The sequence below is a fragment of the Tinamus guttatus genome, unplaced genomic scaffold, assembly GCF_059628265.1.
Source record: "Tinamus guttatus ecotype Peru unplaced genomic scaffold, ASM5962826v1 Tinamus_guttatus_pri_ptg001589l, whole genome shotgun sequence".
NCBI classification, from domain to species: Eukaryota; Metazoa; Chordata; class Aves; order Tinamiformes; family Tinamidae; genus Tinamus; species Tinamus guttatus.
The window spans coordinates 15137-30453 of NW_028290123.1; the positions used below are offsets into that span (position 1 = coordinate 15137).

The 15317-nt window shown below is 67.0% G+C and overlaps 1 protein-coding gene and 1 long non-coding RNA gene across 2 annotated transcripts; both read left to right on the plus strand.

Annotated features, from left to right (window-relative positions):
* The first annotated feature begins 1377 nt into the window (after positions 1 to 1377).
* LOC148590214 (complement factor B-like) lies at positions 1378 to 13558 on the plus strand. Its single transcript, XM_088539311.1, has 11 exons — positions 1378 to 1432; positions 2639 to 2722; positions 3617 to 3799; positions 4702 to 4875; positions 5492 to 5587; positions 6131 to 6267; positions 7696 to 7834; positions 9080 to 9232; positions 10207 to 10308; positions 12988 to 13126; positions 13552 to 13558. Exons 1-11 carry the CDS (start codon positions 1378 to 1380, stop codon positions 13556 to 13558), a joined length of 1269 nt encoding a protein of 422 aa, XP_088395437.1.
* A 998-nt stretch (positions 13559 to 14556) lies between these two features.
* On the plus strand, positions 14557 to 14930 carry LOC148590215 (uncharacterized). Its single transcript, XR_015914344.1, has 2 exons — positions 14557 to 14593; positions 14901 to 14930. It is a non-coding gene; the product is annotated as an uncharacterized LOC148590215 (long non-coding RNA).
* The last annotated feature ends 387 nt before the right edge of the window (positions 14931 to 15317 follow it).

Genomic DNA, 15317 nt, shown 5'->3' on the forward strand with positions numbered 1-15317 from the left:
CTCCAGGTGCCCCAATGAGGTTCTAGGTGCCCCATTGGGTTCCAGGTGCCCCAATGGGGTCTCCAGGAGCCCCAGGGGGGGTTCCGGGTGCCCCAATGTGGGTTCAGGTGCCCCCATGTCCCCTCCAGGTGCCCCAATGGGGTCTCTAGGAGCCCTGGGGGGGTCTGGGTGCTCCAATGGGGGTCCAGGTGCCCCATGGGGCTCCCAGGTGCCCCAAAGGGGGTTCTAGGTGCCCCCGTGGGGCTCTAGGGGCCTCATGGGGCTCCCCACGGGGGTCCCGGGTGCCCCCATGGTTTCTCGGTGCCACTATGGGGTCCCCAAGGGGTTCTAGGTGCCCCGATGGGGTCCCGGGCACCCCAATAGGACCCTGGATGCCCCATTGGGGGTCCTGGGTGCCCCAGTGGGGCTCTAGGGGCCTCATGGGGCTCCCATTGGGGTCCTGGGTGCCCCAAGGAGATTCCAGGTGCCCCAATGGGTTCCAGGTGCCCCCATGTCCCCTCCAGGTGCCCCAATGGGGTCTCCAGGAGCCCCGGGGGGGGTCTGGGTGCCCCGATGTGGGTCCAGGTGCCCCCATGTCCCCTTCAGGTGCCCCAATGGGGTCTCCAGGTGCCCCCATGTGGGTCCAGATGCCCCTTTGGGGTCCCGGGTGCCCCCACGTCCCTCCAGGTGCCCCCATGTGGGTCCAGATGCCCCTTTGGGGTCCCGGGTGCCCCCCCCCCGGCGCCGTCACTGCCCCAAAGGTCCCCACGGGGGGGGGGGGGGGTTGGTCCGAGCTCCCCCCCCGTCCCTGACCCCGCCGTCCCCTCCCCCCCCCCGCCCTTTGCTCCCCTTGCGCCATCAGGGGCCCAGGCGTCCGGGGGGGGGGGGGGGGGGACAAGAGCAGGGACCTCTGTGACAGCCCCGGGTGTCCCCAACCCCCCCCCCCCGGACGCCTGGGCCCCTTCCCGGCACCGCTGCCCCCCCCCGACGCCTGGGCCCCCCCGCCGGGACCGGGGGGGTTGTTGGGTGCCCTGGGGGGTTGGCAGAGGGCCCAGGCGTCCGGGAAGGGCCCAGGAATGTGGGAAGGGCCCAGGTGTCCGGGGGGGGCGGGGGGGGCCCTGGCGTCCGGGAAGGCCCCGGGGGGGGGCGGGGGCTGCTCGTTAGCCCTTAATGAAGCCAACCCCCCCCGACCCCCCCCCCGGGGACGTCCCACGTTTCATAACCCCCCCCGGCCCAGCCCCACGGAGCCGCTGGGGACAGAGGGACAGAGGGACAGAGGGACGCGGGGACAGAGGGACGCGGGGACAGAGGGACACGGGGACAGAGGGACACAGGACACAGGACACGGGGACGGAGGGACACAGGACACAGGACACGGGGACGGAGGCCGCCGCCGCCATGGGCCCCCCCGGAGCCCTCCTGCTGCTGCTGCTGCTGCTGCCCCACGGCGCCGGTGGGTCCCCCCGCCCCAGAGACCCCTATAGACCCCTATAGACCCCTATAGATACCGGTAGAGCTTCATAGACCCCTGTAGACCCCTATAGACCCACATAAACCCCTATAGATCCCCATAGACCCCTATAGACCCACATAAACCCCTATAGATCCCCATAGAGCTCCGTAGACTTCTATAGATCCGTATAGATCCCCATAAACCCCTATAGATCCCCATAGAGCCCTGTAGACTTCTATAGATTCCTATAGATCCCTACAGAACCCCATAAACCCCTATAGATCCCCATAGAGCCCTGCAGACTTCCATAGACTCCCATAGACCCCTACAGTCCCCCATAAACCCCTATAGATCCCCATAGAGCCCTGTAGACTTCTATAGATCCTTATAGATCCCCATAAATCCCTATAGATACCCATAGAGCCCCGTAGACTTCCATACACTCCTGTAGACCCCTATAGACCCTCATAAACCCCTATAGATCCCCATAGAGCCCTGTAGACTTCTATAGATCCCTATAGATCCCCATAAACCCCTATAGATCCCCATAGAGCCCCGTAGACTTCTATAGACTCCTATAGACCCCTACAGACCCCCATAAACCCCTATAGATCCCCATAGACCCCTGTAGATTTCTATAGACTCTTATAGACCCTTGTACACCCTCATAAACCCCTATAGATCCCCATAGACCCCTATGGCTCTTGATACCTGCCCATAGACCCCTGTAGACTCCTATGGATTCCCCAGAACCTCCTGGAGAACCCTATGGGCCCCATATCCCGCCCCACCTAGACCCCTATAGACCCCTATAGACTGCTATAGACCCCTATGACTCTTGATACCCCCCCCACGCCCCCTATAGACCCCTATAGACCCCCATAGACCCCTATGACTCTTGATACCTCCCCCACGCTCCCTATAGACCCCTATAGACCGCTATAGACCCCTATGACTCTTGATACCCCCTCCACGCCCCCTATAGACCCCTATAGACCCCCATAGACCCCCCTATAGACCCCTATGCCCCCATAGCCCCCCCGGAACCCCCTATAGCCCCCCTATAGCACCCTATGACCTCCCATATCCCCCTGTAGCCCCCACATAGCCTCCTATAGCCCCCTATAGCCCCCTATAGCCCCCTGTAGCCCCCTTTAGGCCCCTATAGGCCCCTATAGCCCCTCGTAACCCCCCCATCCCCCCCAGTGACCTCGGTGACCCCAGCGGTGACCCCGACGGTGACCCCCACCCCCACCCCCACCCCCTGCGGCCCCGGGGGCTTCTGTGGAGGTAGGAGGGGCCGGGGGGGGCGGGGGGGGGCAGTGACGTCATGGCGGGGGGGGCACTGAGTCGGGGGGGCCCCGGGGGCGGGGGGTGACACGTGTGTCCCCATGAGGTGACATCATGGGGGGGGGGCTTTGTGTGACGTCACTCCCCATGGGGAGGGTCCATCCCCGCCCCGCCCCCTGGGCACGGGTGGGGGGGGGCGGTTCTGCCTGTAGTGACGTCACAGGGGGAATCCCTCGTGTGACGTCACTCCCCATGGGGGGGCCCGCCCCTCTGGCGTTGGAGCGCGGCACATTGCGGGGGGGGGGGTGTTCTCCCTGTAGTGACGTCACGGGGGGGAATCCCTCTTGTGACGTCACTCCCCATGGGGGTGTCCCCCCCCCAGGCCCGCCCTGCCCCGCCCCCCTTCCCCCCCCCCCAGCTGGAGCGCGGGCTCTGGCCGCGGGGGGGGGGGGGTGTCCCCCGCAGTGACGTCACGGGGGCTCCCCGACGTGACGTCACCCCCGGCCCCTCCCCGCCCCCCTGGAGTTGGAGCACGGCTCGTTCTGCCCGCGGGGGGGGAGGGGGTGTCCCCATGAGGTGACGTCACCGGGGGGTCCCCCGCAGTGACGTCATGGGGGCTCCCCACTGAACCCCCCCCCAGCCCTCCCTGCTCCGCCACCCCCCCCGAGACTCGTTCTGGCCGCGGGGGGGTGGGGTGGGGTGTCCCCCGCGGTGACGTCACAGGAGCGCCCTGCTGTGACGTCACCCCCCCCCCCCGGCCCTCCTTGCCCCGCCCCCCTGGAGTTCCAGCACGGCTCGTTCTGGCCGCGTGGCGGGGCGGGGGGGGGGGGGGAAATCCTCGCGTGTCTCCCCGGTGTGACGTCACGGGGCTCCCCGACGTGACGTCACGCGCAGGCCCGCCGTGCCCCGCCCCCCTGGAGTTCGAGCACGGCTCGTTCTGGCCGCGCGGCCCCGCCCGGCCCGGCTCCCTCCTCCAGCTCCGCTGCTTCGCGGGCTACGTCCTGCGGGGACCCGCGCGGCGCCGCTGCCGCCCGGGGGGCACGTGGAGCGGGAGCCACCCCGCGTGCGACGACGGGCGTTAGTGATGGGGACATGGGGACAGGGAGGGGACACGGGGGGACACGGGGGGGACATGGGGACACGGGGGGGACATGGGGACAGGGAGGGGACACGGGGGGGACATGGGGACAGGGAGGGGACACGGGAGCGGGAGCCACCCCGCGTGCGACGATGGACGTCAGTGATGGGGACATGGGGACAGGGAGGGGACACGGGGGGACACGGGGGGGACATGGGGACACGGGGGGACACGGGGACACGGGAACGGGAGCGGGAGCCACCCCGCGTGGGACGACGGGCGTTAGTGACACGGGGGGACGTGGGGGGACATGGGGGGACATGGGGACATGGGGACATGGAGGGGACACGGGAGCGGGAGCCACCCCGCGTGCGACGACGGGCGTTAGTAACACGGGGACATGGGGACAGGGAGGGGACAGAGGGGATGGGGACGGGGACATAGAGGGGACACGGGGTGGCGGGAGGGGACACAGGGATGGGGGAACACGGGAACATGGGGATGGGGGGACAGGGACAGGGGGGACACGGGGGGGTCGAGGGGACATCGGGGGACACGGGGGAACAGGGGGACATGGGGACGTGGCGGGACCAGGGGACATTGGGGGACAGGGGGACATTGGGGGACAGGGGGACATGGGGGGACACGGGAACATAGGGGGGAGGGGGGACATGGGGGGGTCGAGGGGACACGGGGGAACAGGGGGACATGGAGGGACATTGGGGGACACGGGGACGGGACGTGATGGGGACGAGGGGACACGGGGACGGGGGCGGGACGTGGCGGGACCAGGGGACATTGGGGGACATGGGGACGTGGAGGGACACGGGGACATGGGGGGACACGGGGGTCCCGCGCGGGGGCGGGGCTGGGGGGGTGTCACGTGGCGCTGTCCCCGCAGAGGGGGCGTGTCCCGCGCCCGGCGTCCCCCCCGGCGCCACCAAGGACGGGACCCGCTACGACGTGGAGGGGACCGTGCGGTTCCGGTGCCGGCCCGGCCTGCGGCTCGTGGGCTCCGAGCGGCGCCGCTGCCTGGAGGGCGGCGCGTGGAGCGGGGCGGAGCCCTCGTGTCGCCGTGAGGGACAGAGGGGACAATGGGGGGACACGGGGGGACACGGGGGACACACCGCGTGGAGCGGGGCGGAGCCCTCGTGTCGCCGTGAGGGACAATGGGGACAATGGGGGGACAATGGGGACACGGGGGGACAATGGGGACACAGGGGGGACACGGGGACACGGGGGACACGGGGACAGCGCGGGGCCCTCGTGTCGCCGTGAGGGACGGGGGACAATGGGGACAATGGGGACAATGAGGGGACAATGGGGACACGGGGGGGGGGGACACGAGGGGACACGGGGACAGCGCAGAGCCCTCATGTCGCCGTGAGGGACGGGGGGACACGGGGGGACATGGGGACAATGAGGGGACATGGGGAGACACGAGAGGACAGTGCGGAGCCCTTGTGCCTCCATGAGACACGGAGGGGGGACAATGGGGACAGTGAGGGGACAATGGGGACGGGGGACATGGGGGACAATGGGAGGATACAGAGGCCATTGGGGACAGGAGGGGATGGAGGGACACGGGGGACATGGACGGGAGGACATTGAGAGACACTGAGGGACAGGGAAGGACACGAGGGACATGAGGGGACATGGGGGACACGGTGGCCCCGTCGCTGTCCCCGCAGACCCCGACTCCTTCGACATCCCCGAGGACGTCGCCGCCTCCTTCCTGGCCTCCCTCACCCAGACCGTGGAGGTGGCCGAGGCCAACAGCAGCCGGGGTGCGCGGGGACCTTGGGGACCTTGGGGACACGGGGGGACACGGGCGGACATTGGGGACACGGGGGGACACGGGGGACACGGGAGGGACGTGGGGCTACGCGGTGCCCATGACCATGAGGAGGATGGCGAGGACGGTGACAGCGGTGACGATGAGGACGGGTTTGGTGATGGTGTTGACCATGACGACGACGACGACAATGATGATGATGATGATGATGACAATGATGATGGCGATGGTGATGATGATAACAATGACGATGGTGATGATGTTGACGATGATGACGATGACGATGGTGGTGACGGCCATGGTGCCGGCCATGGTGATGGCCATGGTGACGATGACGATGATGACGATGACGATGATGACAATGACGATGATGATGACGATGGTGATGACGGCCATGATGACGGCCATGGTGACGGCCATGGTGACAATGACGATGATGACGATGATGACGATGACGATGATGATGACAATGACGATGATGATGACGATGGTGATGACGGCCATGATGACGGCCATGGTGACGCCGCTGCCGCAGGCGCCACGGAGAAGCGCCGCATCCGCGTGGGCACCGGCGCCGCCCTCAACGTCTTCCTGCTCCTCGACGCCTCCAGCAGCGTCTCCAAGAGCGACTTCGAGCGGGCCCGGAGCGCCCTGCAGGAGCTGGTGGAGAAGGTGCCCCGGGAACGCCGGGAACAGCCGGGAACGCCGGGAATAACGGGGAACACTGGGAACAACCGGGAATAACCGGGATCCCCCAGGAGCTCCCTGGAGCCTTCGGGACCCCAGTGCCCCTAGGGAGCCTCGGGGACCCCCAGAACTCCCCGGGACACCCATTGGGACCCCCAGGGACCCCCCAGGACCCCCTTGGTCCCTGGGGACTCTGGGACGCCCATTGGGACCCCCAGGGACCCTCAGGGAGCCTTGGGGACCCTCCAGGACCCCCCAGGGATCCCCAGGAGCCTCGTGGAGCCTCAGGGACCTCCCAGGACACCACAGGACGCCCATTGGGACCCCCAGGGACCCCCCAGGACGCCCTGGGGACCCTGGGACGCCCATTGGGACCCCTAGGGACCCCTCAGGACCCCCTTGGTCCCTGGGGACCCCAGGACTCCCATTGGGACCCCCAGGGACCCTCAGGACCCCCCGGGATCCCCCCGGGAGCTTCGGGGACCTCCCGAGACCCCCGGGAGCCTCATGGAGCCTCAGGGACCCTACAGGACCCCCCAGGACGCCCATTGGGACCCCTAGGGACCCGCTTGGTCCCCGGGGATCCTGGGACGTCCATTGGGACCCCCAGGGACCCCCAGGACCCCCTGGGATCCCCGTGGGAGCTTTGGGGACCCCTCGGGAGCCTCGTGGAGCCTCGGGGCCCCCCATGGCCCCCCAGGATCCCCCGGGACCCCCAGGAGCCTCGGGGAACCCCCAGGGACCCTCAGGACCCCCCGGGATCCCCCTGGGAGCTTCGGGGACCTCCCAGGACCCCCTGGGAGCCTCATGGAGCCTTGGGGACCCCCAGGAGCCTTTGGGACCCCTAGGGAGCCTCAGGAACCTCCCAGACCCACCCCGGGACCCCCAGGGACCCCCGGGAACCCCCTGGGAGCCTCGTGGAGCCTCGGGGCCCCCCATGGCCCCCCAGGATCCCCCCGGGACCCCCAGGGACCCTCAGGACACCCCGGGACCCCCCGGGAGCCTTGGGGACCCTCCAGGACCCCCCAGGACCCCTGGGAGCCTCGCGGAGCCTCAGGGACCCCCCAGGATACCACAGGACACCCATTGGGACCCCCCAGGGACACCCCAGGACGCCCTGGGGACCCTGGGACACCAATTGGGACCCCCAGGGACCCCTCAGGACCCGCCGGGATCTCCCTGGGAACTTTGGGGGCCCTCCAGGACCCCCCCAGGACTCCCATTGGGACCCCCAGGGACCCCCGGGAGCCTCGTGGAGCCTCAGGGACCCCCAGGGACCCTCAGGACCCCCTGGGGTCCCCCTGGGAACTTTGGGGACCCTCCAGGACTCCCATTGGGACCCCCAGGGACCCCCGGGAGCCTCGTGGACCCCTCTGGGCCCCCCCGTGACCCCCATGTCCCCCCCGTCCCCAGCTGTCCAGCTACGGCTCGGCGCCCCGGTACAGCGTCATCACGTTCGGCACCGAAGCGCGAGTGGAGCTGAGTCCTCTGGAGGCGCGGAGCGGGCGGCCGGACGCCGTGGGGGAGCTGCTGGGGGCGCTGCCCTATGGGGGTACGTATGGGATCCATAGGGGGTGCCTATGGGATCCATAGGGGATGAGTATGGAACCTATAGGAGATCCATAGCGATGGAGGGGCCAGCCCGGAGCGGGCGGCCGGACGCCGTGGGGGAGCTGCTGGGGGCGCTGCCCTATGGGGGTACGTATAGAATCTATAGGGGATGAGTATGGAACCTATAGGGAGTGTGTATGGGATCCATAGGGATCCTATAGGGATCGAGGGGCCAGCCCGGAGCGGGCGGCCGGACGCCGTGGGGGAGCTGCTGGGGGCGCTGCCATACGGGGGTACGTATGGAATGTATAGGGGATGAGTGTGGGATCCATAGGGGATGAGTATGGAACATATAGGGATCCTATAGGGATCGAGGGGCCAGCCCGGAGCGGGCGGCCGGACGCCGTGGGGGAGCTGCTGGGGGCGCTGCCCTACGGGGGTACGTATGGGATCCATAGGGGATGAGTGTGGGATCCATAGGGGATGAGTATGGAACCTATAGGGATCCTATATGGATAGAGGGAACAGCCCGGAGCGGGCGGCCGGACGCCGTGGGGGAGCTGCTGGGCAGCCTGCCCTATGGGGGTACGTATGGAATCTATAGGGGTCTCTAGGTTCCTATAGGTCCCTATATGTCCCTATCCGTCCCTAGCGCACACGGTGAAGCCCGGCACCAACCCGCACGCCGCCCTGCGGGTGCAATGGGTGCAATGGGTCCCATGGGCACTATAGGTGTCTCTAGGTCGCTATAGGGTTCTATACGTTCCTATACGTTCCTATACGTTCCTATACGTCCCTAGCCCACGCGGTGAAGCCCGGCACCAACCCGCACGCCGCCCTGCGGGTGCAATGGGTGCAATGGGTCCCATGGGCACTGTGGGTGCCTATAGGGTTCTGTAGGGTTCTATAGGGTTCTATAGGTCCCTGTATGTCTCTATATGTCCCCAGCCCATGCCGTGAAGCCCGGCACCAACCCGCACGCCGCCCTGCGGGTGCAATGGGTGCAATGGGTCCCATGGGCACTATAGGTGTCTCTAGGTCCCCATAGGGTTCTATACGTTCCTATATGTTCCTATACGTCCCTAGCCCACGCCGTGAAGCCCGGCACCAACCCGCACGCCGCCCTGCGGGTGCAATGGGTGCAATGGGCACTATAGATTCCTGTAGGTCCCCATAGGTGTCTCTAGGTCCCCATAGGGTTCTATAGGGTTCTATAGGGTTCTATAGGTCCCTATATATCCCTTAGCGCACGCGGTGAAGCCCGGCACCAACCCGCACGCCGCCCTCCGCGCCGTCTACGAGCTCCTGGTGCAGCAGGAAGCGGCCGAGCGGGGCCAGGGCCTGGACCCGGCGCCCGTCACCTCCAGCACCCGCCACGTCATCGTCATCATGACGGACGGTGCGGCCCGAACCGGGGAGATTCACCCCAAAACGGCCCGGAACCGGGGAGATTCACCCCAAAACGGCCCGAAACCGGCCACATTCACCCCAAAACGGCCCCAAAACAGCCCGAAACGGCCCGGAACCGGCGAGATTCACCCCAAAACGGCCCCAAAACAGCCCCAAAACAACCCGAAACCAGCACAAACTGACCCGAAACAGCCTGAAACCACCATGATTCACCCCAAAACCGGCCTGAAACCCCCACAAACCTCCGCGAACCACCCCAAAATGGCCCGAAACTGCCCAAAACCACAGTGAACTGCCCCAAAACCGGCCCAAAAATGCCACCATTCACCCCAAAACTGGCCCCGAACTGGCACAATTCACCCCAAGACCACCACAATTTGCCCCAAAATCGCCACAATTCAGCCCGAAACGGGCTAAACAGCCCTGAAACCACCTTGATTCACCCCAAAATCACCCAAAACTGCCTCAATGCACCCCAAAACCACCCAAAATGGTCCCAAACTGCCCCCATTCAGCCCCAAACTGCCTTGGCCTGCCCCGATTCACCCCCAAACTGCCCCGATCTACCCCAGAACTGCCCCGATCCACCCCCGTGCACCCCCAAACTGCCCCCATTAAGCCCAAAACAGCCCCAAACCACCCTGGACTGCCCCGATTCACCCCCAAACTGCCCCAATTCACCCCAAAACCGCCCCAATTCACCCCCATGCTCCCCCAAAACGCCCCCATTCACCCCCAAACCACCCCCATTCAGCCCAAAACGGCCCCAAACTGCCCCGATCCACCCCAAAACCGCCCCGATCCACCCCCATGCACCCCCAAACCGCCCCCATTCAGCCCCAAAGGGCCCCGAACTGCCCCAACCCCCCCCGAAACTGCCCCGATCCCCCCAAACCGCCCCGCCCCCCCAAACTGCCCCGCCCCCCGAACGGCCCCGCCCCCCGTGACGTCACTGCCCCCCAGGGCGCATCAACATGGGGGGCTCCCCGGTCCCCGTGATCAAGCAGATCCGGGAGCTGCTGAGTATCGGGAGGGACCCCCGGAACGACCGCGAGGACTTCCTGGGTATGGGGACAACGGGGGGACATGGGGGGACATTGGGGACACGGGGGGGATCGGGGGACATGGGGGGACATGGGGACATGGGGACTTCCTGGGTATGGGGACAACGGGGGGACATGGGGGGACATCGGGGACACGGGGAGGACATCGGGGACATGGGGACTTTCTGGGTATGGGGACAACGGGGGGACATGGGGGGACATCGGGGACACGGGGGGGATGGGGGGACATGGGGACTTCCTGGGTATGGGGACAACGGGGGGACATGGGGGGACATCGGGGACACGGGGGGGATGGGGGGGATGGAGGGACATGGGGGGGATGGGGGGACATCGGGGGGATGGGGAACATGGGGACATGGGGGGGCATGGGGGGACATGGAGGGACATGGGGGGACATGGGGGGATGGGGGAGCATGGGGGGGATGAGGGGACACTGGGGATGGGGGGACATGGGGGGACATAGGGGAGGATGGGGGAGATGGGGGACATTGGGGACATGGGGGGACATGGGGACATTGAGGGGATGGGGGGACATGGGGGGACATGGTGAGATGGGGGGATGGAGGGACATGGGGGACACGGGGGGATGGGGGGGACATTGGGGACATGGGGGGATGGGGAGACGGAGGGATGGGGAGACGGGGGGACATTGGGGACATGGGGGGGACATGAGCGGGATGAGGGGACACTGGGACAGGGGAAATGGGAGGGACAGGGGGTGGGGGAACATGGGGGACATGGGGGACATGGGGGGACATTGGGGACATGGGGGGACATGGGGGATGGGGGGACATGGGATGGGGGGACATTGGGGACATGAGGGGACATGGGATGGGGGGACATGGAGGATGGGGGACATTGGGGGACATGGGGGACATTGGGTACATGGGGAGACATGGGGGACATGGGGGAGACATGGGGGACATGGGGAGACATGGGGGACACGGGGGACATTGGGGATGGGGAACAGGGGCATGAGGGACATGGGAGGACAGGGGGGACATGGGGGACATTGGGTGGAATGAGGACATAGAGACATTGGGGGACACTGGGGACATGGGGACCCTGGGGGGCATGAGGGGACATAGGGACATTGGGTACATGGTGGGTACGGGGACATGGAGGGACAGGGAACCATGGGGATGGGGGGACGGGGACATTGGGACATGGAGGGACATTGAGGGGGCAGTGGGGACGTGAGGGACAGGGAACCATGGAGGGACATGGGGGATACGGGGGCACTGGGGGGCAAGGAGGGGACATGGAGGACACGGGGGACGTGGTGGCCCTTGGGGACATGGGGGATATGGGGGGGATACAGGGGATGTGGGGGCCCTTGGGGACCCCTTGGGGACACTTTGGGGACACGCTGGGGCCCTTGGGGACCCTTGGTGATACCTTGGGGACACCTTGGGGACCTTGAGGACCCCTTGGGGACATGGGGGGACATGGGGCCCTTGGGGACCCCTTGGGGACATGTTGGGGCCCTTGGGGACATGTTGGGGACCCCTTGGGGGCACGTTGGGGACACGGGGGGACATGGGGCCCTTGGGGACCCCTTGGGGACACGTTGGGGCCCTTGGGGACACGTTGGGGACATGGGGCCCTTGAGGACCCCTTGGTGACCCCTTGGGGCCCTTGGGGATATGTTGGGGACCCCTTGGGGGCATGTTGGGGACATGGGGGGACATGGGGCCCTTGGGGACACGTTGGGGCCCCTTGGGGACATGTTGGGGACCCCTTGGGGGCGAGTTGGGGACACGGGGGGACATGGGGCCCTTGGGGACCCCTTGGGGACACGGGGGACATGGGGGGACATGGGGCCCTTGGGGACCCCTTGGGGACCCCTTGGGGACACGTTGGGACACGGGGGGACACCGGGCCCTTGGGACCCCTTGGGGACACGGGGGGACATGGGGGGACATGGGGCCCTTGGGGACCCCTTGGGGACCCCTAGGGGACACGTTGGGGCCCTTGGGGACATGTTGGGGACCCCTTGGGGACATGTTGGGGACACGGGGGGACATGGGGCCCTTGGGGACCCCTTGGGGACCCCTTGGGGACACGTTGGGGACATGGGGGGACATGGGGCCCTTGGGGACCCCTTGGGGACCCCTTGGGGACACGTTGGGGCCCTTGGGGACATGTTCGGGACCCCTTGGGGGCGCGTTGGGGACATGGGGGGGCACCGGGCCCTTGGGGATCCCTTGGGGACACGGGGGGACATGGTGGGGACATGGGGCCCTTGGGGACCCCTTGGGGACCCCTTGGGGACACGTTGGGGCCCTTGGGGACACGTTGGGGACATGGGGGGACATGGGGCCCTTGAGGACCCCTTGAGGACCCCTTGGGGGACCCCTTGGGGCCCTTGGGGACATGTTGGGGACCCCTTGGGGACACGTTGGGGACATGGGCGCTTGGGCACCCCTTGGGACATGTTGGGGACCTCTTGGGGGCGCGTTGGGGACACGGGGGGACATGGGGGGACATGGGGCCCTTGGGAACCCCTTGGGGACCCCTTGGGGACACGTTGGGGACCCCTTGGGGACATGGGGGGGACATGGGGCCCTTGGGGACACCTTGGTGACCCCTTGGTGACACCTTGGGGGCCCTTGGGGACACCTTGGTGACACCCTGGGGACACCCTGGGGACATTGGTGACACTGGTGCCACCACGCAGACGTGTACGCGTTCGGGCTGGGCGAGGCCGTGCACATGGAGACGCTGAACGCGCTGGCGTCGCACAAGGACGGCGAGAGCCACGTGTTTGTGCTGAGGGGCCACGGGGACCTGCACGAGACCTTCCAGCGCTATGATCGGTGTGACATGGGGACATGGGGACACCTTGGGGACATGGGACACCATGGGGACACCATGGGGACACCTTGGGGACATGGGGAACACCATGGGGACATGGGGACACCATGGGGACACCTTGGGGACATGGGGACACCTTGGGGACCTGCACGAGACCTTCCAGCGCATGATCGGTGTGTGACACGGGGACATGGGGACACCTTGGGGACATGGGGACATGGGGACACCACGGGGACCTGCACGAGACCTTCCAGCGCATGATCGGTGTGACACGGGGACATGGGGACACCATGGGGACACATGGGGACACCTTGGGGACACTTGGGGACACCTTGGGGACACGCTGAACGCGCTGGCGTCGCACAAGGACGGCGAGAGCCACGTGTTTGTGCTGAGGGGCCACGGGGACCTGCACGAGACCTTCCAGCGCATGATCGGTGTGACATGGGGACATGGGGACACCATGGGGACACCTTGGGGACATGGGGACCACCATGGGGACCTGCACGAGACCTTCCAGCGCATGATCGGTGTGACATGGGGGGGACATTGGGGACACCTTGGGGACACCTTGGGGACACGGGGACACCTTGGGGACCTGCCGAGACCTTCCAGCGCATGATCGGTGTGACATGGGGACATGGGGACACCTTGGGGACATGGGGACACCATGGGGACCTGCACGAGACCTTCCAGCGCATGATCGGTGTGACACCATGGGGACACCTTGGGGACATGGGGACACCATGGGGACACTTGGGGACCTGCACGAGACCTTCCAGCGCATGATCAGTGTGACATGGGGACATGGGGACACATTGGGGACATGGGACACCATGGGACCTGCACGAGACCTTCCAGCGCATGATCGGTGTGACATGGGGACACCTTGGGGACATGGGGACACCTTGGGGACACCTTGGGGACATGGGGACACCTTGGGGACCTGCACGAGACCTTCCAGCGCATGATCGGTGTGACATGGGGACACCTTGGGGACATGGGGACACCTTTGGGGACACCTTGGGGGACACCTTGGGGACATGGGGACACCATGGGGACATGGGGACACTTGGGGACACCATGGGGACACGGGGACACCTTGGGGACACCATGGGGACCTGCACGAGACCTTCCAGCACATGATCGGTGTGACATGGGGACACCTTGGGGACATGGGGACACCATGGGGACATGGGGACACCTTGGGGACACCATGGGGACCTGCACGAGACCTTCCAGCGCAATGATCGGTGTGACATGGGGGACATGGGGACACCTTGGGGACATGGGGACACCATGGGGACACCATGGGGACACCTTGGGGACATTGTGAGGACATGGGGACACCATGGGGACACCTTGGGGACACCATGGGGACATGGGGAAACCTTGGGGACATGGGGACACCATGGGGACACCTTGGGGACACCATGGGGACCTGCACGAGACCTTCCAGCGCATGATCGGTGTGACACGGGGACACTGGGGACATGGGGACACCTTGGGGACGCCTTGGGGACATTGTGGACCCTTTGGGGACATGGGGACCCCGGGGACCCCTTGGGGACATTGTGGACCCCTCGGGGACCTTGGGGAACCCTTGGGGACCTTGGGGACATCTTGCGAAGACCTTGGGGACATTGTGGCCATTGGGGCCCCCTCGGGGACATTGGGAGCCCCTTGGGACATTGTGGCCCCTTTGGGGGACACGGGGACCCCTCGGGGACACCTCGGGGACCCCTCGGGGCCGCGCTGTCCCCGCCGTGTCCCCAGACGAGAGCGAGACCCTCAGCATGTGCGGCCTGGCCTACGACCTTCGAGCGCGCGGGGGACGACGAGCGGAACCCCTGGCACGCGACTGTCACCGTCACGGTGGGACACGGGGGGCGGGGGGACACGGGGGGGAGGGGACACGTGGGGGGGGTGACACGTGGGGGGGACACGCGGGGGGAGGGGACACGTGAGGGGGGGGACACGTGGGGGAGTGACACGTGGGGGGGACACGCGGGGGGGGTGACACGCGTGGGGGGGGACACGTGGGGGGACACGCGGGGGACACGCGGGGGGGTGACGTGGGGGGGGTGACACGTGGGGGGTGGCACGTGGGGGGTGGACGTGTGGGGGAGGTGACACGCGGGGGAGGGGACCTGGGGGGGGTGACACCCGGGGGGGTGACACGCGGAGGGGTGT